Genomic DNA, 23,529 nt, shown 5'->3' on the forward strand with positions numbered 1-23,529 from the left:
ATGATTGAGTTGAAGAACATTTTCAATTAAACATTTAGCAATTTGTCTGATATGAAATTCTAATTTACCTGAGAATATCTCTGAGTCTAGTGCTTTTCCTAATCGAAGTTACAATCGTATTAATTCTCTTTTATTTGCATTACATTCTTCTTTGTTTAGCTTCATTCAAAAATTGATATCTATTGAGTGATTTTGAGTTTTTGTGGATTCGACCCCTGAATATTTCGACTACACCTCTTAATTTCCAGGGTATCTCATTAGGGACTATATTTTAGCATATCATGATGACATAGATAACCAAAATAATTATTTGAAACTTTTCAACATATACCACTTATACTAGAAATCAGAACGTTATAATCACCCCAACTCTCAGAGCTCACTCGTGTCAAAACCAAAACCGAGACGATTAACCAGCTTTAATACTTCTTTAATGCCTTCCTTCGACTACCCACAGCTAATGGTGCTCTAGACCCTCTCACTTGGCATGTCGCCCCCACATGTGTCATAGTTGGTGCGTTAATTTTTCGGAAGCTTGAAAGATTTATTAACTGATCACGCAGTAACCACATGATCATTTATTGTTCTTTAGATTTGTTTGCATGGTATCACGAATTACTTCGCTGCCTATCATTCTACTACTTCATTTCAAACACGTTAACCTTTATTAGATAAATAACCAAAATTATAATTGTTTGATGCCATATAAAATCAAATCAATATTTTAAAATTACTTTATCATATACTACCATGTACTAATATTTGAGATGTTACATATTTATTCCTACTCTCTCACCAACGACCCATTGAAAACCCTAAGCATACATAAAAATAATTCATGCATTATATAAGAAATGAGTTTCTCTGCTGATCTGATATTGTGAATTTGTGAGTAGCGAAACAAGGTACACAAACAAAGGATCACTAAATACAGTATATAAGATAAGATATCGATATGTTGACCTTCTTCTCGGTTTTTCTCCTCTTCATTGCCATCATCACAAGCATCTTCTCAATTTCACCAACATGTGCTTCATCTGTTCTCCATCCAGATGAGCGTATGGGCCGGAATGAGCACCATTTAATCTTATCTTTTTATAAAATCCTGGTCAAAATCTACGTATTTATATTAGTATACTTGATATACTATATATGCAGTGAATGTGCTAAAGAAGATAGCTATTAAATTTGGTAAGAAGGGATTGAACCTAAGTCATGGAGACCCTTGCGGTTTACAAACACTCAAGATGATGCAAGAAGGTGATGTAGCTGATGTTGGTTCGAATCCGGATGAGATTAACAACACTATTCGTTGTAATTGTAGCTTCAACAACGGCAAGATATGTCATATAACAGACATGTGAGTGTTACTAATTGCTATGTACTTCTTGAGATCTTTTTCTCTTGTGATATATTCTTGTATTTTCTGATTGCATTACTTACAAAATTATAACAGAATTCTCAAGACCCTTAGCCTTCCTGGAAAACTCCCACCTGAGTTGGCCAACCTTCGATATCTCCAATCGATGTGAGTTCAACCGCACGAATTTTCATAAAGAATCAATGATTGGTTAGAAAAAGATATACAGTCAAATCTATAAATTAATAATGTTGAGGCTATACTAATTTATTAATTTAACAAGTTATTAATTTAAAAAAATTATTTTAGATTAATATTTTAAAATCATTTTATTTAAAAGACGAGAATAAAATTTTTATTTCATGATACTACATATTAATTAAAATTTAGAGACTTTATTAGATTATTTAATTTATTTGTATGTTTAATATGCATGGTAGAATATAAAATTGTTTTATATCTAATTCGATAAAGTAACACTAAAATACTGAAATGAATAATAAAACTAGAGATGAATTCATTTTGAAGAAAAAACAATAAAATGTTATGTTTATGTTTGAAGAAATTATATATATATATATATATATATATATATATATTAGTAATTTATAGTTTTAATGGGACCATATAATTAGTTAGAAACTTTTAAGTATTATTATTTTTTATCTTATTGAATTATGTTATATTTTATATTGGTCCAATTTGAGACCAGATAAATTTATTAGTTTATTGTGCTTATTAATTTATTGAATATTAATTTTTAAAGTCATTTACCATTTTAATGAAATTTAATTTGTTCACTTTGATCGAACTGGTTTGGAAATAAAGACATGTTTTGGACTATTTGACGATATTTCTCAAATATAAATATTGCACATAAAACATGGACGGTTTAGTTTTCGGTTAACTGATTTGTTTAGAGGCCAATTATTAATTCGGAAGATTTTGAAAGAAATTCTGGAATTTAACCAATTTTATTTTTATCAATATTTCTTGTTGATAAACAGCCCCATTCGATGGATACTGAAATCAAAATTAGAAGAATGTTTCGGCATGTTTAAATTTTGTTAGGTTCGGTTTACAGGAATTGACCTTTCTAATTAACCAAAACCGAATTACAGTAATTCAAATCTGAAATACTCGGTTACTTACGGTTTAAGATTCTTCTCGGTTTAGAAATGGTTCAAATTTAAAAATGGAGCAACAAAACCTGTGAAGCAAGAGTGCAATGAGACAAGTTTCAGTTTCAAACGACTTTTTGGTCTAACTTGCAGTGAATTATGCCGGAACTGCCTCTCGGGAACAATCCCGATGGAGTGGGCTTCGTTGCCATATCTCACAAACATGTTAGCTTACTCTTCTCTCCCTCCCATACATACTCTCAGTGATTTGTTAGTAACTGTTAGACTTATGTTTCAGATCGCTCTGTGCAAATAATTTGTCTGGGGCTTTTCCAGCTGTGTTGCAGAACTTCAAGAGTCTTACATTCATGTTCGTCTCAGTCTCTAGTTTTATATAGCTTTTAGTTGTGGCTACACCTAAAGTGATAAAACTTTCAGATCGCTTGAGGCCAACCGGTTTTCTGGTCCGATTCCTGATGAGCTTGGTAACTTGACTAGCCTAACAAGATTGTAAGCATCTTTGCATCTTAACTATATTTCAAAACAGCAAAAAGTCTTTGGCTTTATGGAAAAAAAAAAGGGTTTTGCAGGCTTCTTGGGTCCAACCAATTTACAGGAAACCTGCCTAGCACTCTTGCTAGACTGGTTAACCTTACGGATTTGTAAGTTGGAATATATCGCTTAAAATTAATCTTCTATATATTAGACTTCTAAAGATTAGTGAATTCTTGAAGTTCTTGATGACATGGATACATTTGTCGGAAACTGAGGAAGAAGTTTTATTGACACCTAGATTGAACTGAAACATGTTGGATTAAAGCTTAATTTGTTTCTTCCGTAGAATGAACTTCTTTGACACTTACGGGTGCTCGCTCACCTTAGTATATTAAGAGTCAGTCAAGAAAACCTATAAAGTAAAAGATAAGTTTTAACAAAGCTCTAAGCTATTTGATTGTTTTCATTATGCAGTAGGTTAAGTGACAATAACTTCAATGGCACCATCCCAGGATATATTGGCAACTGGACCGGACTTAAAAAGCTGTAAGTTTGTCCTTCACCGATTATTGTTATGTCTCTTATAGCTTCTGTTTTTACACGTCTAAATTGTGATTGTTATGATCAACAGACATCTATTTGCAAGCGGACTGAAAGGGCCTATTCCTGATACAGTCGCCCGCCTAGGAAGTCTTACTGAATTGTAATGAACTAGTTTCAATAGATTAGCAAACAGACAACTGAAACAAGACTGATGTTTTTAAGCGATATATTCATTCATATGCAGGAGTATTACTGACACCACTGGGATAATCACCTGTCCAAATTTATCCAGCCAAGTCATCAAAAAACTGTATTTAGATTCCAGTGATATGTTTCTCGTCTTGAGGCTAGATTCTGTCTGAAAATTTCAAACTAAAGCCTCCTTCCCTGTTTCAGGATTTTGAGGAACGTGGGTTTGTCTGGTCCAATTCCTCCTTTCATCTGGAAATTGGCAAACCTAAAAAATCTGTAAGTTTCATTCTTGGTCACAAGTGAAAATACTTTGCACGTTTGAAACTTGTCATACTCCACATTTTTTCTAATTATTTATACTCCAGATTTACCTGTTGAAACTTTATATATGATCATCTCTAGTCCGACTTTATATTTTTCCTCAAAATTTTGAAAGAGTTCCAAAAATAGAGGTGAGTTTCTCTATATAGAAATCCCATCCTTGTATTTTAGAAGAATACATTAAAGTGAAGCTCACTTCTGTTTTCAAGGTTTCTCTATTTTCAAAGGAAAATATAGAACTAAGTTAGAAACAGGGGGGATCTAGATACATTGGTAGTCGGGGGCACACTATTAAACTAACAAAAAATAAAATTAGATGGTTAGAAATGCTTTTAGGTGTGTAACTCCTGACTATGTCGCTTCATGTGTTTAAAGATTGTCATGAACACATGGGTAAGCACAAGAATAAACATCATAAAGTTAAGAGCGATATGCATGTATGAGAGGGTCTACTTATAAATTATTGCGGAAATTTATATATGAAAACACATAGAAAAGTTATCCATTGACTGCACACACCTCCTCTTAGAGATTAGTAAAGAAAACACATAGAAAGGTTACATGATTACGTCCGTGCCAAAGTTATTTATTTATGTGGTACACGTTGTTTGCTGCAGTGATTTATCGTTTAACAAGTTGACTGGTGAAGTAAATGGAGCCAATGCACCAACGTATACGTAAGTACTACAATCTGAGATTGAGAATGTTAAAGATCAGTTGGAAACCTATTAGTGTACTTACCACAGTACATGTATCTTTTTGACATGTTCTTTCAGCTATTTGGCTGGAAATAGGCTATCTGGAGATGTTAGATCATTTCTCAATAGCAAATCTAATATGTACGTTCAGGGATTCTCTTGTCTATGACTTGAAACAATGTTCTTCATGTCAACTAATATTTTTGCTGGTTTTCTAATTTGGTTAATTCTCGCAGTGATCTCTCTTACAACAATTTCACATGGTCGTCTAGCTGCAAGCTGGAAAAGCCGTACGAACATGAAATCTTCTCTGTTTTATTTTCTTAACCTGTTTTATTGTTAATAACCTGCTCATGTTGAAGATTTTTCTTTCACTTTTCTATTGAATCAGTAACGTTAACACATACCAGAGTTCATATTTGAAGAACAAATTGTAAGTACACTCTTCTGTTTTATTTTGAACTATCGTATATGACTGGTTTTAGTTTTCTGTTCATACAGAAATGGGCTTCTTCCATGTGCTGGTCCAGTCAACTGTACGGGATGTAAGTACTCAATTAATGAGCCGTCTTAACTTATCTCTAACAAGCAGTTAATTTCTTGTCTGCTTTCTTTGTTAATTCTCTCTTTCTATTGACGGTAGTAATCGTTATGGATTGTAGATCGGCGGTTTCTACATATAAATTGTGGTGGAGACAAGATAGTAATTACAAACTCTTCATATGAAACCACGTATGAAGCTGATAATAACGACACCACATCCTCATCATCTCATCTCTACAAAAATTGGGGAATCAGTAACACAGGCGATTTCTTGGATGATGATAAAGATGATGATACGTTCATCATTACAACTAGATCAACACTATATGGAGATTATTCTGAACTTTATAAGACTGCACGTCGATCTGCCCTCTCTCTTGTTTATTATGCATTTTGCTTGGAAAATGGAGACTACAATGTGAACCTCCACTTTATGGAGAATCAGTTTTCAGACCAAGTATACAGTGGTCTGGGAAGACTCATATTTGATGTCCATGTTCAGGTAAAGCGTCAATGTATACTAATTAACTGTTTTCAGCAATCAGGCATGGCAGATTGTAGTTCATCTACTTTTCTTCCTTCCTATTAGGGGAAACTAGTCTTGAGTGATTTCAATATCAAAAAGGAGGCTAATGGGACTCTGAAGCCTTTTGTGAAAAAACTCAGTGCTGTTAATGTGACGGATCATATGTTAGAGATTCGGATGTATTGGGCGGGTAAAGGAACAACCCTTATTCCCAGCAGGGGAAATTATGGTCCTCTTATCTCTGCAATCTCCTTGTGTCACCGTAAGTACCCTTCTCCTCTACAGCGCTGCTCATTGAATCTTAAGATTATGTGCCTATCTCAATTTTCTGCTTGATGGCTTAACTTACATCAAGTTGTTGCCACAAGTGGCCATAAGTCACCGTCATCTTCTTGACATTGATTCTGCCATCTAATAATGATATTCATTTTTTGAAATTTCAGCTCAGGAGCCACGATGTGGAGGTCCAAAGACAACAAACAATACTACTTTGTTAAAGATGCTTTCTGTAGCTTGGTGTTTCATGTATAGTTATAGTTTTCATGTTATATTTGCAGCGGAGAAAAGAAAACATCAAACTAAAAGTTTTCCACTAATATTTGGGGTAACGGGTCCCTTGGTAGCAATTACTCTCTTGGCTTTGGGATTATATGCTCAGAGAAGATGCAGAGTAAACACGAACACGAGAGAAAGAGGTATCAGAAATCATAGAGTATATGAATCAATTCATTCCTTGTATATGCTCATAGCTTTTTCTCTTTGGAACATGATCACATAGATCTGAGAGCACAGGGTCTGCAAACCGTTTGCTTTACTTGGAGGCAACTGGAAGCTGCAACAAACAATTTTGATCAAGCCAACAAACTTGGAGAAGGAGGTTTCGGATCAGTATTCAAAGTACAGTAAAACCTCTAAAAATTAATAAGTAATATAAATTGAAAAATTTATGAGTTGTGAGTTGTACTACTCTAAAATATGACACATTCGATAAAATAATAAATAATAATTTGTTTAAAAATCTTATGTAAATATATGGTCCAAATATAAAAATAAATTAATAATTGTTGGACATAAATATAAACAAAACATTGCGTGAATTTCAACTTTACCATATTGTTTGTACTACTATTCATGTACTATTATTATACTCTTGCTTTATAGATACCTAAATATAAATAATTATTTAAAAAATCATAAAAAAAAATGAAAATTTTGTATATAATTTTTGAATTATAGGTTTTCAAACTCGATCTTTTTTTTATAAATTTTTCTTTTTCAAATTGTTTTTTCAAAAAGATAACTCTTTTTTCAAATTTTCTTTTTGAAATTATAAAATTCTTTTTGAAACTACTTTTAAAATATTAAATTTCAATTGTTAGTATTTATTTTTTAAAATCATAAACCCAACTCTCTAAAACCCTCATTAAATTTAAACCATAAGTTTATATTAGTTAACCCTATGAGCATAAATGTCTATTTACCCCGAGTAAAAAATGGTTAATTAGTTAAACATGAAAAACAATAATAAGAAAGTGGTAGTTTACGTAATTTCTCAACATTATATTATTTGTTTTTTATTCACACTGAACTCCATTTTTAATTTTTCTACCATATCGGATAAGAACAATATGAAAATTGTATTTTGGAAACTTAAACAATATATATATATATATATATATATATCAAAAAGTCAATTATTCTTCTTTTTTACATAAAAATATATTTATACTATTATTTGCGAAGTAAATTTTTGCAACGGAGCTCTCAAACTTAGTCTTAAATACCTAAAAAGTTGTTGTATGATATGAGAAACATAATGCAGGGCGAACTGTCAGATGGAACTATCATAGCAGTCAAACAGCTTTCTGCTAAGTCATGCCAAGGAAACCGAGAGTTTGTAAATGAGATAGGCATGATCTCAGGTCTGAATCATCCAAACCTTGTCAAGCTTTATGGATGTTGTGTAAGAATCAATTGCTTCTTGTATATGAGTACATGGAAAATAACTCCCTTGCTCTTGCGCTGCATGGTAATCAATTTTGTAATTCAAATTTGTTTTAAAAATATGTTTTGAGTACAATTCACGTGAATATAGATGTTATCATGTCTCTTTGGTTTACATCCATTGTCAGGAAAGAGCTCACCGAAACTGGACTGGACAATGAGACAAAAAATCTGTGTTGGAATCGCAAGAGGTCTTGAGTTTCTCCATGAAGGATCTATGATTAGGATGGTTCACCGTGACACAAAAACTCCCAATGTGCTTCTAGACGCTGACCTTAATGCCAAGATATCTGACTTTGGATTGGCCAGGCTCCATGAAAAAGAACACAGTCACATTAGTACCAAAATTGCAGGGACCATGTAAGAGCAGATTATGAAATAAAAATTGCATTGTCGCCAAAGAAATATAGCTCATTCTTGGTTTCTCTAAATGTCGCAGCGGATATATGGCTCCAGAATATGCACTCTGGGGTCAATTAACAGAGAAAGCAGATGTGTACAGCTTTGGGGTTGTAGCAATGGAAATTGTTAGTGGCAAGAGTAATACGAAACCGAAAGGAAGTGTTGATCATGTCTCGCTTATCAAATGGGTAACCGTAGAGCTTTTATTTCTCTTCATACCATTCCATTCACAACTCATATAGTTTAATGAACCTATCTTGACATAAAATTTCAGGCACTGACGCTGCAACAGACAGGGGACATAATGGAGATCGTAGATCCAACGCTCGAAGGTAATTTCAACATCAAAGAAGCAGTGAGGATGATCAAAGTTGCTTTCGTTTGCACAAACTCATCTCCTTCCTTAAGGCCAGCAATGTCAGAGGCTGTCCAAATGCTCCAGGGAGAGATAGAAATAACACAGGTTATGTCAGATCCTGGTTTATATGATCACAACTTGAGCATCTCCTGAGGGGAAATGATATATATGGTAGCTCGAGCACGTCTGGTTTGACTGTTCAAACAACAACGACAATGAAGTCCTCTGTTTCTAGTTGTGATCTCTACCCATTATACCCTGAATCCATGATCCTGAACTCCACAGTAGAGTTTTCTTCCTCGTCAGTATAATGAAAAGCTGAGCGCACTGCCTTGTCTCTTATGAAAGAAGAAAGGCTATTAAGTTATCTTATATCAAATAAGAATGTGTACAAACCTCACGTTATCTCAAATTTACATGCATCCCTATGAATGTTTGTTATATCTAATTTTTATATATGTATATATTTTATGAAAGTCTGTAGTGCTCGCTGAACTCAACTGTCATTCTCACTTTGGTTGAACACTTATCTAAGCAATAAAAAATTATCAGTGAAATGGATTTATCTTAGTTATTTTGGTTCAAGAAAATCTACAAATACTTAGGCAATTTTAGTTTGAAAGATAAAAGATAGAACAATTCAGAATTACGAGTAAATATTGTAAGAAAAGATGGATTAGGGTATGCGAGTAAAGGAGAGACAGAGTATGGGCATGTGAAGTGATGAAGAGAGTAAAGAGAGAGTAATGAGTAACCAAGTGAAAAGTGAAGAAGAAAAGGGAACTCCCCCATTCAGTTTAAATTGCAATTGATTACATGGTGGCTTTATATAGCCAAAGCAATCAATAATCCAATCCTAGACAATTAAACCAATAATATTGTAGAGAAACATAAACTAATAATAAACTACAGGCAAGTGGTTTGACACTTTGATATGAGAGATTTAAGCTTCAAGAGTTCAAAATTCAAATACACTTTCTTGCCTCCAACAGACGTGTAGATGGATTGCTGTGGATGGATCGACTGTGAATGAGTTGGCATGTAGATGGGTAGCTGTGGATGGGTTGGCTGTGGATGGGTTGGCTTAGACCATCCAATGACTATTTTCCTTTGGTCATGTCTTCTTCATTCCAACAACTCAGCCAGTGCTTCTTCCTTCTTCATTCCAACACTCCCCCTCAAGCTTGACCATAGGAGATCCTTGGACAAGTTTGAAACCGTGAAGAAGCTCCTTCATTAAAAAGCTTAGCAAGAAAACCCTTTGGAACAAAACTTGCTAAGGAAAAAAGAGTAGAGTTCAACAAGGCCTAGGGATTGGCCAGTGAATCTAAGGAACTTCAGATAACTCATGGTGGAGTCCTTAGACTCAGGATCATGGCATAACTTGTGCTGCAAGGGTGAACTCCACACCTTGCACACACCAACATCTTGGATCTCTTCTTTAGACTGGTTTGATGCTCCCCCTCTCTTGTGACTTCTTGCCATCTTCAGGAGGGTTATGAACGACCAACTTCAGCTGAAAACAGCTCCAAGTACTTTGAAATATGTATTATAGCCTTTTCCTGAAGCTTCATCAATTAGGTACAAGCACACATGCTATGGGCTGATTCATAGCTTCCCCACAGAAGGTAACTGTTCTAACTCCATGCGTTGGCCTGACCCATAGCTTCCCCACTGAAGGTAACTGTTTTAACTCCATGTAGAAGCTGATTCATAGCTTCCCAACCAGAAGGTAACTGTTCTAACACCAAGTTGTTGTTGTCCTTGTTGAATTCTTCTTGCAATGGCTTTGGAGGAAACTGAGACAATGGACGACTTGGACCTTTAGAATAGCTCACTATTATCCCTCCTCCTGCTTGATCCGGAGAAAATGAGTGAAGGACCAAGCTTGGAAGAGAGCATTACTGAGTTTTGAAACCAGGAGCACATTACCCCTACAGTTGCGCTTAAGTCAACTGGTTCCTCCCTTGATCTCTTCTCCACTACCCCTTGTGTGTCTTTTGAACCAGGAGCTCAACAACCAAATCGTATGCGCTTAATTTAACCGGTTCTTACAATACACGAGGAGCTCCAGCTTGGTGTGTGTGGCTGATCAAACACTGGTCTGCTTCTCCATCAATACTCCTTCCTAAAGTATCTTCAAAGCCCAACATTTATTTCAGCCCCCACTTACTACCACCTGGTATCCTCACCAACAATCTCTCCATGGTCAGAAATATACATCATGTGTAGGCTATGGATCAAACATGAATATACATCATGTGTATGCTCTGAACAGCATGGGCAAAGCCTTCTTCTTTGTCTTGATTTGATGATGCACAAAGACAACACTTGGGCACCTTAAACATCACTCAAACTCCAGCAAGAATCAGACCAAACACACCAGGATCAGACATTGATAACTCACCAATTCTGATCCAATGTTTTAAGAAAATGCAATGGACATAATTTAAACAACTCATTCAGTTCAAATCCACGCAACTAACTCACTAAATGTTCAAGTATGATAACTCATCAATACGAGATATTTTGGCTATTTTTATAATCAATTAAACAATGATATTCTCAAATGACAAAATCAAAGATTAGACAAGTATGATAACTCATCAATACGAGATATTTTGGCTATTTTTATAATCAATTAAACAATGATATTCTCAAATGACAAAATCAAAGATTAGACAACTCATCTAATCACCTAAAACAACTCATGAATGCAATCACAGGAGAAGACAACTCATCTATCACCCTAATACACATCCAAGCATGACATGTATCTTCAATTCATAACACAAGACTCTTAAGCATCCTAAGATGGAAACTAGGTTCAACAACTCTAGCAATTTAGACAGCTCTTATGACATTTTAATACACGCTTCAACACAACACAACCAGAACCATTATCCTAAGTTCATATCAAGAAGGAGAGGTTTAACTTACAACCAAGGAACATGAGCTGGTTCCTTGAACCTCCAATACACATGGGTCATGACAGTTTGTTGGATCTGAAATGTTGAGTTGAACTCCAACTCCTTCTCTTTAAGTACATGACCTCCTTCTTGTATCCATCACACCAAAGATTCCTCCTTTCTTTATGTTTGAGAGGCGCCACCTCCTTGGAAGCTCTCTTCTTGGATAGAGAAAGAGAACCATTTGGACAAGGCAGGTTTGGAGCTTTGCTACGCAAACTACTCCATAAACCTTTGCTTTCAAGTGGTTTCTTCACCGTATTAGACAGGAGAAAGGAAATTGGACAGCTTTGAAGATCTATTGACCACTGGATAATAGAGTGTGCTAAAGAATCTTCAAAGAAAATGAGTGGTATACTGAACTGGCTGAGCTTGCTGAAGAGTTCTTGAGGTTCAGAGACTTGTATACACCTTGCCTTAAGAGCTGGTATTGGGTTCTTCCTTCTTGGAAAACCTTTGGACCGATGGAAAAAAGATTGTACCAGACTCAGATGAAGATGAACTAAGAATGAAATAGAACAGATTTGCAGAAGCTTTTGTGAGGTTCAGGAGCTTAAAGCTCTGATACCATGTAAGAAAAGATAGATTAGGGTATGGGAGTAAAGGAGAGACAGAGTATGGGCATGTGAAATGATGAAGAGAGTAAAGAGAGAGTAATGAGTAACCAAGAGAAAAGTGAAGAAGAAAGGGGAACTCCCCCATTCAGCTTAGATTGCAATTGATTACATGGTGGCTTTATATAGCCAAAGCAATCAACAATCTTACACAATTAAACTAATAATATTATGGAGAAACATAAAAAAATAATAAACTAGAGGCAATTGGTTTGATGTGACAAATTTAAGCTCCAAGAGTTCAAAATTCAAATACACTCTCTTGCTTCCAACAGACATGTGGATGGATTGTTGTGGATGGGTCGACTGTGGATGAGTTGGCATGTAAATGGGTGGCTGTGGATGAGTTTGATTGTAGGTTGGCTTAGACCATGCAATGACTATTTTCCTTTGGTCATGTCTTTTTCATTCCAACAACTCAGCCACTGCTTCTTCCTTCTTCATTCCAACAAATATGAAAGCCTTGCTTAATCTATTCATTAAGATTAAGACAAGACTCACCAAGGACGCTTTTTCGACATGCTTCTCGCGAGGAAATCGTAAGCAGGCCAGTTCTTGGCTTTCTAGTCCATGTTATCGAAGTCTGGGTCAACAGATTCAAAGTAGTCTAGAGCCACTCTTACGCCATGAACTCTGTCAATAAAATCAACAAAGGTTGCAATCTGGGAGGGAGTAAATTTCATCTTCTTTTTCTCCATCCACTCAAAAATCAACCCCAAAAAAACAGTATAATGAATTGAATTGTAGTATAGAGCCGCTCTTACGCCATCAACTCTGTCAATAAAATCCACAAAGGTTGCAAGCTGGGAGTAAGTAAATTTCATCTTCTTTTTCTCCATCCACTCAAAGATCTACCCAAAAAAAACAGTATGATGAATTGAATTGATCTCTCTAATTCAATATATAGTAACAATATTGAAATTCAATTCAATGCCTGGCATGAGATCTCAGGTCTTCCATATCTGTCGATAAGTATAGACCAGCGAACGAGATCTGCTTTAGTGATGGAAACTCCATATTCGTCCTCCTTCGTAGTAAACGCGTTTAACATTTCTTCTACGTTCCATCCCGTCTCACTAACATCCCTAAGTTCCTCGAACATCTTCTTCTTCTTCCTCGGTGTTTAGGCAGCCTTGACGCCATCAGCAACAAAGGTTGCAAGCTCGGACGGAGACAATGTCATTTTCTTTTTCTTTATCCATTCATTGATCTACATAAAACACACATTCCATAATTAATACATCACAAAAATAATTACCTCTAGTGATGAATTCTACATAGACCCAGGGGCGTCCCTAAAATGTTTGGGACCAAAAGCAATTTAGTAAGGGTTTTTTAAAAAAAAATTACAAATTTGGGGACCTTTTTCGTGTAAAATTTTTAAAAAATTTTGGGAGTCCTATGCCAATGTTTCACTTCGCTATGCTCAGAACCACCCATGCATAGACCTCGTAGGCGTTTTGATGTTTTCCATCCTCGTCGAGACACTTAGCCCAGCCAAAGAGATCTACTTGAGTGATGAAAACTCCATCTTCTTTTGTAAACGTATTTAACGTCTCTTCAACTATCCTATAGGCTTCCTTCTCCATACGATCCCGCAGTTTGTCGAACATCTTTGACTTTTGAGTCTTAGATAGATCATCAGCAGCCTTGACGCTGGAAATGTCCCTCTTCCAGATGAGAATTCTTCATGCCAGACGAGGCAGTCACCGTTCTACAAGTTCTTTTCCAGAGATGAGTACGGGAAAACGTCATAATACGGCAGAAGGTCATTGTCGCGATTGTTAAACCCTAAATCTTCATAAGCCCTAAGACTTCGTCGACCCTAACAAGATTAACAATTTTATCTCTATAATATTATTTGACAAGTCAAATTCATACATGTTGGAGCTTACTCTAATTTTTATAACCTTCTAAGGTGAATGGTTAAATTCAACTCACCTTGCCAAGTAAAATTAGTTAAAAATGTATTAAAATTAAAAAAAAAAATAGCAGAAGAAAAACAACACGGACGTTAACACCGTCTGCAAAACACTAAACTCTAAAAATCTAAAGACTAAACCCTAAACCATAAACCCTAAACTTTAAACTCCAATTCCAAAACCAAAAACTCTAAATTCTAAACTCTAAACTCTAAATCGTAAACCCAAAACCCAATACTCTAAACTATAAACCCTAAATTCTAAGCTCTAAACCCTAAATTCTAAACCATATACCCTAAACCATCAATCCTAAAACTTTCACTTGACTAGAGTTCAGCTCTAAACCATAAATTCTAAACCATATACCCTAAAACTTTCACTTGACTTTAGATTTTAGATTTTCATAGTTTAGGATTTTGCAGACGGCGTTAACGTCGGTGTTGTTTTTCAGTTATTTTTTTAATTTTGTTACCTATTTTAAGTAATCATACATAGCACTTTGGTTGGTTATAAAAAGTGAGGCGAGTTTAACCATTCACTATAGGAAATGAATCTAAGTATTTTCTAATTCTTACGACGGTTGGTTACATAAATACTCTTAATAAATTAAAAATATTATATGTAATTGTTATTATCAAAAAAAAATATTTCTTTTTTTAATTTTGATTTCTATTTATATTATTTTCAAATAACATATACGATAAAGGAAACATTTATTAAAAGAAACAATAATAATATTAAATTGAGAATATAATAAATTTGGGACTAATTACAAAGATTTGATAGTGATGCTACGTGAGCTTTAGGCATGTACCAACTTTCTCAATGGAATTGAAGGAAATACAAGAACTGAAGAGTAAAGTCTTAGACTTCAGGGTATCCTATATTCTTTGGCGACAAAATGAGATTGCAGATTTTTTAGTTGGAACTGTTCAACCGGATCCTTTGTTTTGTTGGTTATTATATTCTGATATGATTATCCAAACCACTTAAAACTTGAATAATATAATGGTCTTTTGTTGTCAATTTTCTTCTACTTTTCTTTAAAAATCATTTTTAAGAATATAAAATTAAAATCATTCAATCAAAATTATAAAAAAGACTATAAAATATAGTTGATTAAACAGTTTCCAATAAAGATAAAATTAATGCAAAGTAATAAAATATCTTATATTTTGAAATAATAAATTTTTTTTTAAAGTATCATACATTATATGAAACGGAATATGAAACGGAGGGAGTGCATGTTAATTGGATAGAAATCAAAACTATTTAAATAATTTAGCAAATACATGAAATGTTTAACGTTTTTTCAAAAAAAAAATTGTTATTTTAATTAGCATATATAAGAGAATGATTAAGATACAAATATACAATTTAATTTTTTTTTGTCAGCTATATACAACTTTTTTTTGTCAACTGGAATTTATTAATGGGTCAAAGCCTTAACAGGTCAAAGCCCAACAAACTATAAAACATAAAGACCTAAAAAAGGCCAACACTTTACAAACGACTCTAGGCCGAAAGCCCAAAGAGACAACCCGTAGAAGAAAGGCAAGGTGGCAACACCACCACGTGTACGATCGCCTGACGATCAATGGACACGCGTCAGGCCGAGGCACAGCTTGCTTCCTCCGGAGAAAACGAGGTGATACGACGGAATCCGCCGACAGCGGAGGCCGATGATGAAGAATCGCTCACACAGAGCCATTTTTTCAACGAACCAAGTCGCATACCGGATCAACGATTCAAAAATGGAATCAATCATCTTCAATCCAACCTACAGCCTCCGATCTACCTCCATGAATATCAGATATCTTTAAAGATGAGAATAAGCTTGAAGATGAATCAACCCAAATCAAAGGAAGAGGGATCGATCGGAGGGGAGAAAGGAGAGACGGTTGAGAGATGAAGCTGAGAAAAGCGCTGATCAAAGAAACCGAGAGAACTCCGGTGAAGAGCCGCCGTCAACACCAAAGAAGAGTGACGCGGAGACAAAAGTCGGACATCCATCACCGGAAGAGAAGGCGAGGACGCCGAAGGCAGAACCGACAGACCACCAAGAGAAAGCGCGGCCCCGGAAACAGGGACCGGTCGGAGAACCCGAAACCGGTTGAAGGGTACCGGTGCCAGAAACAAACCGGCGAAAAGGAAAAGCTTCAGCTCATCTCTATCTCCGTAAAAGATGTCGGTGAGGGAACGGAGAAGAGAGAGAAGCTTTTTCATATACAACTTACTTTTCAAAGACATTTAATTTTTTCGAAATTTTTACTAGTAAAATGTTATATCCTCAATTTTAAAAACGAGTCATGATAATGGAAACCCTGGAAAAAAGGGAAAAAATAAACAGAAAGTCTAAGAATGTGTCTGTCTGGTAATGAAGAAAGGATCTAACTAGCAACAAAAGGAAAAAGACAAGTCAACCTATTAAGAATCTTCTTGATATCTCACACACAAGAAAGAACAAACAAACAAACAAAAAATCTCAAACGCGGTTTCTTGATTACTGGAGGCTAAATCGAATGCTCAAAAGTTTCTTCTTCTTCTTCTTCCCCACAAACCCTAGATGAGTTTGTAATCATCATCATCGACTTTTCAAGATTAGTCAACCGTGTCGAATGGAGAATCGTAAAGGATCCGAAGCTTTGACCACGACGCTTCGCAGTGCGATCCAAGCTTTAGGTCGTGGTTTCGATGTCACATCCGATGTCCGGCTTCTGTACTGCAAAGGAGCTCCTGGTTCAAGACTTGTTCGTATCGAAGAAGGAAAAAACAGAGATCTTGAGATGTCTGATGGATTTCTTCTTCCTAATGTCCCCGCTGATATCGAGTGCTCACTAGGCGAACCTTACATAGATAGAATCTCTGTTTGCAGCTTCCATCAGGTGACTTCTTTGTCCTATTGTTGAAACTGCCATCCTATTTAACCTTTTGGATTTTTCTAAATTTGGAAACTTTTGACTTTGAACCGGGACAATTGGTGCATTTGTAAGCTAATGCTGAGGGAAACTGTTTGTTAATGTGTTCTTGTTCTTTTCGGTAGATGGCGGCAAACTTTAATGAGAGATCAGGTGTAAAAGGGAACATACCACTAGGATGCTTTAACGCCATGTTCAATTATACCGGTTCTTGGCAAGTAGATGCAGCTTCAACAAAGTCTCTTGCACTTGTTGGATACGTTATTCCCCTTTATGAAGTCAAACTAGCTAAGCTTACATTGTTTTTGCGCAACGAGATCAAACAAGCCGTTCCTTCCTCATGGGATCCTGCTTCCTTAGCTAGGTATAGTCATCTTATGGTCTCAGTGGTTTTATTACACTCTGTTTTCTTCAGTTCTAGGGCCGGTCCTGAGCAAAACCAAATGAAACATTCAACTCTAGTCCCCAAATTTTTTGAAAAAAATTACAGACATAGGCTTTCAAATTTGTTAAGAAAAAAAATTATTGAAATACTATTAAATCGCCTACAGCCCCAAATTCTCAGGGCCGCGGCCATGGTCTCAGTAGATGATATTTAACATGATTCTGATATGGTGTCTCCCCTTGTTGGTACAGCTTTATCGAAAACTATGGGACTCATATTGTAACTTCGGTTACGATTGGTGGAAGAGATATGGTTTACATCAGACAGCATCAGACTTCTCCTCTACCAGTATCTGAAATCGAGAACTATGTCAACAACATGGAGGAACACAGGTTTCACAAAGCAGAGACTCAATCTATTACTACTGAACCCTTAAAATACAAAGACAAGGTTAGTAAAAACGTCACAGTTCCATAATTTTAAATAAGAGATTTTTACTTGAAAAAGCTCTCTCATGTAGGATATTACAGTAATCTTTCGGCGAAGAGGAGGTGATGATCTTGAACAAAGCCATGCTCGTTGGGCTGAGACAGTATCCGCAGCTCCAGATATTATCAACATGACTTTTACTCCTGTAGTTTCTCTCCTCGAAGGTGTGCCTGGTCTACGGCATTTAACTCGTGCTATCGAACTTTACTTGGAATGTGAGTTTCTATTCTAAAAAAAAATCAAACTGTTTTTAACATTCTCATAAACATAAAAGACACTACTCTTGATCTATTTGTCAGATAAGCCTCCTATGGAAGATTTACAATACTTCTTGGACTTCCAAATAGCTAGAGCTTGGGCTCCTGAACAGAGCAACCTCCAACGCAAAGAGCCTGTGTGTAAATCTCTTCACTTCAGCTTAATGGGTCCGAAACTATTCATCAGCGCTGATCAGGTAACGGTTGGGCGTAAACCGGTTACGGGTCTCAGGCTAAGCTTAGAAGGAAGCAAACAGAACCGTCTCTCTATCCATCTACAACACTTGGTCTCTCTCCCCAAGATCTTGCAGCCGCATTGGGACTCTCACGTGCCGATTGGTGCACCGAAGTGGCAAGGACCTGAGGAACAAGATAGCCGTTGGTTTGAGCCTATCAAATGGAAGAACTTCTCTCACGTAAGCACCTCTCCTATAGAATATACGGAGACACACATAGGCGATCTCTCTGGCGTTCATATTGTCACCGGAGCTCAGCTAGGTGTTTGGAACTTCGGAACAAAGAGCGTTTTGCACTTGAAACTACTCTTCTCTAAAGTCCCTGGATGCACAATAAGACGGTCTGTTTGGGACCACACACCGGTTGCTTCCTCAGGACGGCTCGATCCGGGAGGTCCGTCTACTTCGAGTTCGGCCGAAGAGAAGAGAGAGGACGTGACTGGGCAGTCAGGGAAGCTGGCTAAGATAGTGGATTCGTCAGAGATGTTGAAAGGACCACAAGATTTGCCTGGACATTGGCTTGTCACTGGAGCAAAGCTAGGCGTTGAAAAGGGTATGATTGTGTTGCGTGTAAAGTATTCGTTGCTAAATTATTGAGAGGTTTTTAGATGAGATCTTGTTTTTCCGGCGGCCGGGAACTTTTTCGGACAGCATTCTTTGCACAGCGGATCTTCTCGTACATGTTTCAGTTGCTTACAAGAACCCGTTCGGTTTGGTCCTATTTTAGTTTGCTTTGGTTTTGTATTGGTTGATCTTTAAGTTTTGGTTCGTTTGGTTTCTGTAGATGATTTTTATTATAAAATCAAAGATGTAAATTGTAGTCGGATTCAACACATGGTCGATGTTTCTCATCACGTTCACAACAAACGCGAATCAATTTTGAAGAAAGCAAAAGAAAGATCAAAATGAATTTAAGCGAATATCCGTTTAGAGTTTTTTATTATTACGTGAATGAATAATCTTACAAATCCTTACACCCGTATTTATAGCAGTTTCAAAATCCGATTTTTTTTCCTTATAGAAATACATACTTATTTAGAAAAAGTAAATTTCTTAAACGGAAAAGGCATATCTTACCGACCCAACGAATGTTGGGCTTTTACTGCGCACAGAGATTTAAGACACATCCAGATGCAACGATGTTTCTTTAGAGTTTGTGTGCCATGTTTCATAATCAATTAATATCATCATAAAAATGCTGGAAGAAAATAACGACGAGTTTCTTCACCGAGCAGGTTATGCCTCTGACTTTTCTGATGCACCTCTCATCGATATCTGCTTCTTTTTACTCAACATCGAATGCCCCATCTTGACAGATTATATTAAGTTGGTTATTTAAATTTTACAGGAATTGAATATATAAGATCAGACCGGTCATTCGAAAACCTGCCTCACGATGAGCAAAAGCTTTGGCACTCTCATGCTTACGAGGTTAAGTCCGGTTTGTAGGCTTATCCGCGATTGCCTCAAGTTGAAGCTGCTCCGGAACTCAAGAACATAGCCAAAGCGTACGGGAAATTTTGGTGCACCTGGCAGATACACCGAGGTATGCCTCTCTTCCATATATACACACTGTTTCTATAACTTAGTATACCAATTAAGTGTATGGCTAAACAACTGGTCATACGACTTAACAACTAGCTAGTCATATAACACAATCAAACATTAAACAGAAAGACAAAATTTATAATGGTGAATTGGTTTCATCAATTTTTAGATTGGTTTGAATCATAAGATGCTCTCATGTGTGTGTATTATGTATGTATAAGTTTAAAATTGATGTTCGATACATAAATTATGATTTCAAGTTGTTAATTTCTTGGTCTACCACAGGTTTAATTTAAACTTGGTTTGTGAGTATAGTATATGTATATGTTAACATGTGATAGACTTTTTCCAATTGATTTTATTCTCTGTTGATATTTTGGTTTATGATTAATTTGGGTATAAATAATAATTTGAGGCTACTGTTATAAATAAATTAGAAGTCTGAATTCAAACGTTAGGTCCGGATACAAACTGTATGCCCAAAATTGAATATATATATTAGGTTTTTGACATATCCGACGCTTCAGGAAAAATGTGAAGAGATGATCCTCTATCTATTGGTCTCCAGCACTTCATCCAAGGACGCATTCTTTCGTGTTTGTGCATTTTTTTTTTTTTGGTTTTTGTTTACATTATTTGTATTTTTGTTTTTGTTTGATTGTGTATCTGATGTTGCTTAATATGATCTCGAAAAAGCTCATGAAAATAACTCTCTTACATGGATCTGTTGTAGATCTTACGTTATTTCTTTATTTAGTTTGATTTTGTATCTTATGTTCCTTAGTATGATCTTGATGAAAATGAAAATGACTATCTTACATAGTATGTTGCAGATCTTAGGTTGTTTCTATGATTTTAAGTTGTTTTTTCGTTTTTGTTTACAATTCTCCTCCATAATAAAATAAAATTACATGGGAAAGGACTCAATTCGATTGTGGCTTCATTTTTAATATATTCTTTTATTGAAGCTGTTTTGATTTCTAGAAAATGATTATTTGTTTTCTTGTTCACACATAAATATAATTTATGGCAGCAATACTAAGTCATGTGGAAGTGGATTCTCTAAGTATTTTATAATGATTGAAAGTTTAATCTGAAGAACATAAAGATGACGTGGGCAACGATATCTTTAGAACACAACGATATAATCAGATTCCAGTAAGCAAAGATGCATTTTATTGATTAATAAGATCGAATACAACGAGAGGAATAAGATCCGACGTTACAAACGAGGTCGATAAGAGAAAAGACTTAAAGGCGAAGTGAAATGAAGTCGATGTGTGTGTATTGCTCTCTCTAGGGTTTTCTCTGTGTTTTCTCTGTGCCTATTGATCTCTTCTTATAGCGGATCGATCTTCCATCCCGCGATCTCCGGACTTCCATACCGGTCTTGTTAGGGGAGGAGCTCTATCTGATTTGGACATTTCCTTCTTGACGGGTCTCGTGATAACTTTCATTTCTGATTTGATTCGGCTTCCATCGCTTCGCTTCTTAGCCTCTCCTTTGTGCGGCCTTTCTAGGCCCCTTACCAAGTTATGATGTACCGATTTTGGATCCAACCATAACAAGAGCACAATAATAACATTACTAACCGCTTTTCCTTGTCAACAGCCGGAGGTAGTGGACAATTTTGTTATGTTTCATGACATGTTTCAATTAAGTTTGCATAAATGCATGACATGTACCATAACCAATTAATTAACATAAAATGATAATTATGTAGAGAAATGTCCTAAAATTACACAAAATAATTATCATAAAATATCACACAGAGAAAATTAAACAAAATAACTTCCATTAAAGTTTTCATACATATATTCCTATGGCTAATTAATTAAGAAGTTGGGGTTTAAGTTTTGTGGATTAAGATTTTGGTCTAAAATCTGAGATTTAGAATAGAAAATCTAAAATAATAATAATTTTAATAAGTATTTATTTATATTAAACGTATTATTTTAAAAAAAAATAACTTGATCTTTTTATTCTTTTAATAAATGTTATTTTGATCATTTTATGTTATCTTATAATAAAAATCTTTCAAAGTGAATTGGCTTATATGATATAACCATCAAAATCAAATACAAAAAAAAAATTGGAAGAAAATAAAGAAGGGTTTCGAGCTGTGACAAAAACAAGGTGGCAGTTTCGAAATGTTTGATTGATGTTGGAGCGACGATCATGCAGAGGAGGTTACCGGTAAAACAAACGAATTTCAACATTTGCGATTTACCGTGGCGACATGTCATGGCACATAGAGATCACTTACCACTACGTCCACCTCCATCGAGTCAACAAGTTCCTCCAGTGCGCAGTTTACGATATTAATCGTTCTGATGCACCTCTATCGGTACTTGTTTCTTTTTTACTCAACATCGAATGCACCTTCTTTTTTTTCTCAAACATCAACTTTTATTTACCAATTCGTAGAAACTATATACAACCTCACAAAATTTAACCACATGTAATGTTGTGATCTAGTACCACCTAAGAACACTTAGAAGAATTTTATGCTATCCAAATCAAATTGACATCACATATTTCACCATTCCGAGGACTAGAAGAGATGAACCACCTCTTAAACCTCTAAATTCTACCACTAAAACAGCTACAAAACATGACCTTGACCTTTTTTGACAGCTTTTATTAAGTTTGTTATTGTGGGGGTTATGATACCCACTTGTTGCGGAATACAAGCTCATAATACCCTGTCAATTTCACTACTCAAACGATTCATCCTTGTTCATGACTCAAGAATTGTTCACCTAGTTCACGGCCGCAGCGCGCTACATCTGGAGTGGATCCAGGATCCACAACATCCACTATGAAGTATCGGAAAACACCTCTGATGTGGTTTACAAGATCATTACTCTCTCTGTCCTGGGTATACAAACCCTAGAGAGTATAAAGAGATTACAAGAGAAGTACATGGCTAAGAGCTAAGCCTAGGATTACATATCTATCACTAGCTTACTCTATCTCTCCAAGAGACGCCATGGAAGCTCCCGCCTCCTAGAGGCTCAACTTGAGCTTAGAGATCCCTGTCGTGATCTCTCCTTCTTTGTATCAGCACTTTACCTAATGGGCTTCAACGATTAGGCCCATATGTTGTCCGCGCGTAACTTGTGCAAGACGGTCCAACATTGAACATGTCTAATGGGCTTTGACCAAACCTCACAAAACTCCACCTGTTTGGTCCAAGTCCATAACCTTTACTTTGTGCCGACACCTCTTTATACTTGAGCAAGTCTGCTCATCTTCTGCATCTCCTTGTCTTCTCTTATCTCTTCTCACTTTTCTCAGCTCCACCTTGAGCCAAGCTTGAAGTTCCTTCATGATCTTCTTTAAACCTGCATAAGCTTCAACTTATACACCACAACCGCTCAAGTAGATTAAAACACTTAAATCCACTTAGCCCATCAATGAACATAGACATCACGCCTAATGAAAGGTATGTGACAATCCCATTGCCATTCTGAATATCCATCACCTTCATCTATTGTCTTGAGTTGCGAACCTAGCTGTTATACTCCAAGTGTCAAGCTCAACTCCTCATTGACGTCGTGTTACTTCATATCTTGTTACTCCTCGTGAACTTATCAACTACACAACTTTGTTGTCAAAATCACGA

General features: G+C 35.9%; 1 protein-coding gene and 1 pseudogene across 1 annotated transcript; both read left to right on the plus strand.

Moving 5' to 3' along the window:
* Window positions 1–836: 836 nt before the first annotated feature.
* LOC106357988 lies at window positions 837–9,126 on the plus strand (annotated as a pseudogene).
* Window positions 9,127–16,382: 7,256 nt separating this feature from the next.
* On the plus strand, window positions 16,383–19,204 carry LOC106357986 (MACPF domain-containing protein CAD1). The gene is made up of 5 exons (XM_013797720.3): window positions 16,383–16,953; window positions 17,112–17,350; window positions 17,623–17,821; window positions 17,892–18,075; window positions 18,160–19,204. The coding sequence occupies exons 1-5, from the start codon at window positions 16,687–16,689 to the stop codon at window positions 18,948–18,950; spliced, it is 1,680 nt and encodes a 559-aa protein (XP_013653174.1). The 5' UTR covers window positions 16,383–16,686; the 3' UTR covers window positions 18,951–19,204.
* The last annotated feature ends 4,325 nt before the right edge of the window (window positions 19,205–23,529 follow it).

The sequence above is a fragment of the Brassica napus genome, chromosome C7 (genome assembly GCF_020379485.1).
Source record: "Brassica napus cultivar Da-Ae chromosome C7, Da-Ae, whole genome shotgun sequence".
Classification (NCBI taxonomy): Eukaryota; Viridiplantae; Streptophyta; class Magnoliopsida; order Brassicales; family Brassicaceae; genus Brassica; species Brassica napus.

What these genes read in the sequence shown, in the direction of transcription:
- LOC106357986 (XM_013797720.3), top strand. Translation starts at nt 16,687, where the DNA reads ATGGAGAATCGTAAAGGATCCGAAGCTTTGACCACGACGCTTCGCAGT. An exon ending in CCTTAAAATACAAAGACAAG is followed by an intron (nt 17,822 to 17,891) that starts GTTAGTAAAAAC and finishes TCTCTCATGTAG; the next exon opens with GATATTACAGTAATCTTTCG. An exon ending in TATCGAACTTTACTTGGAAT is followed by an intron (nt 18,076 to 18,159) that starts GTGAGTTTCTAT and finishes TCTATTTGTCAG; the next exon opens with ATAAGCCTCCTATGGAAGAT.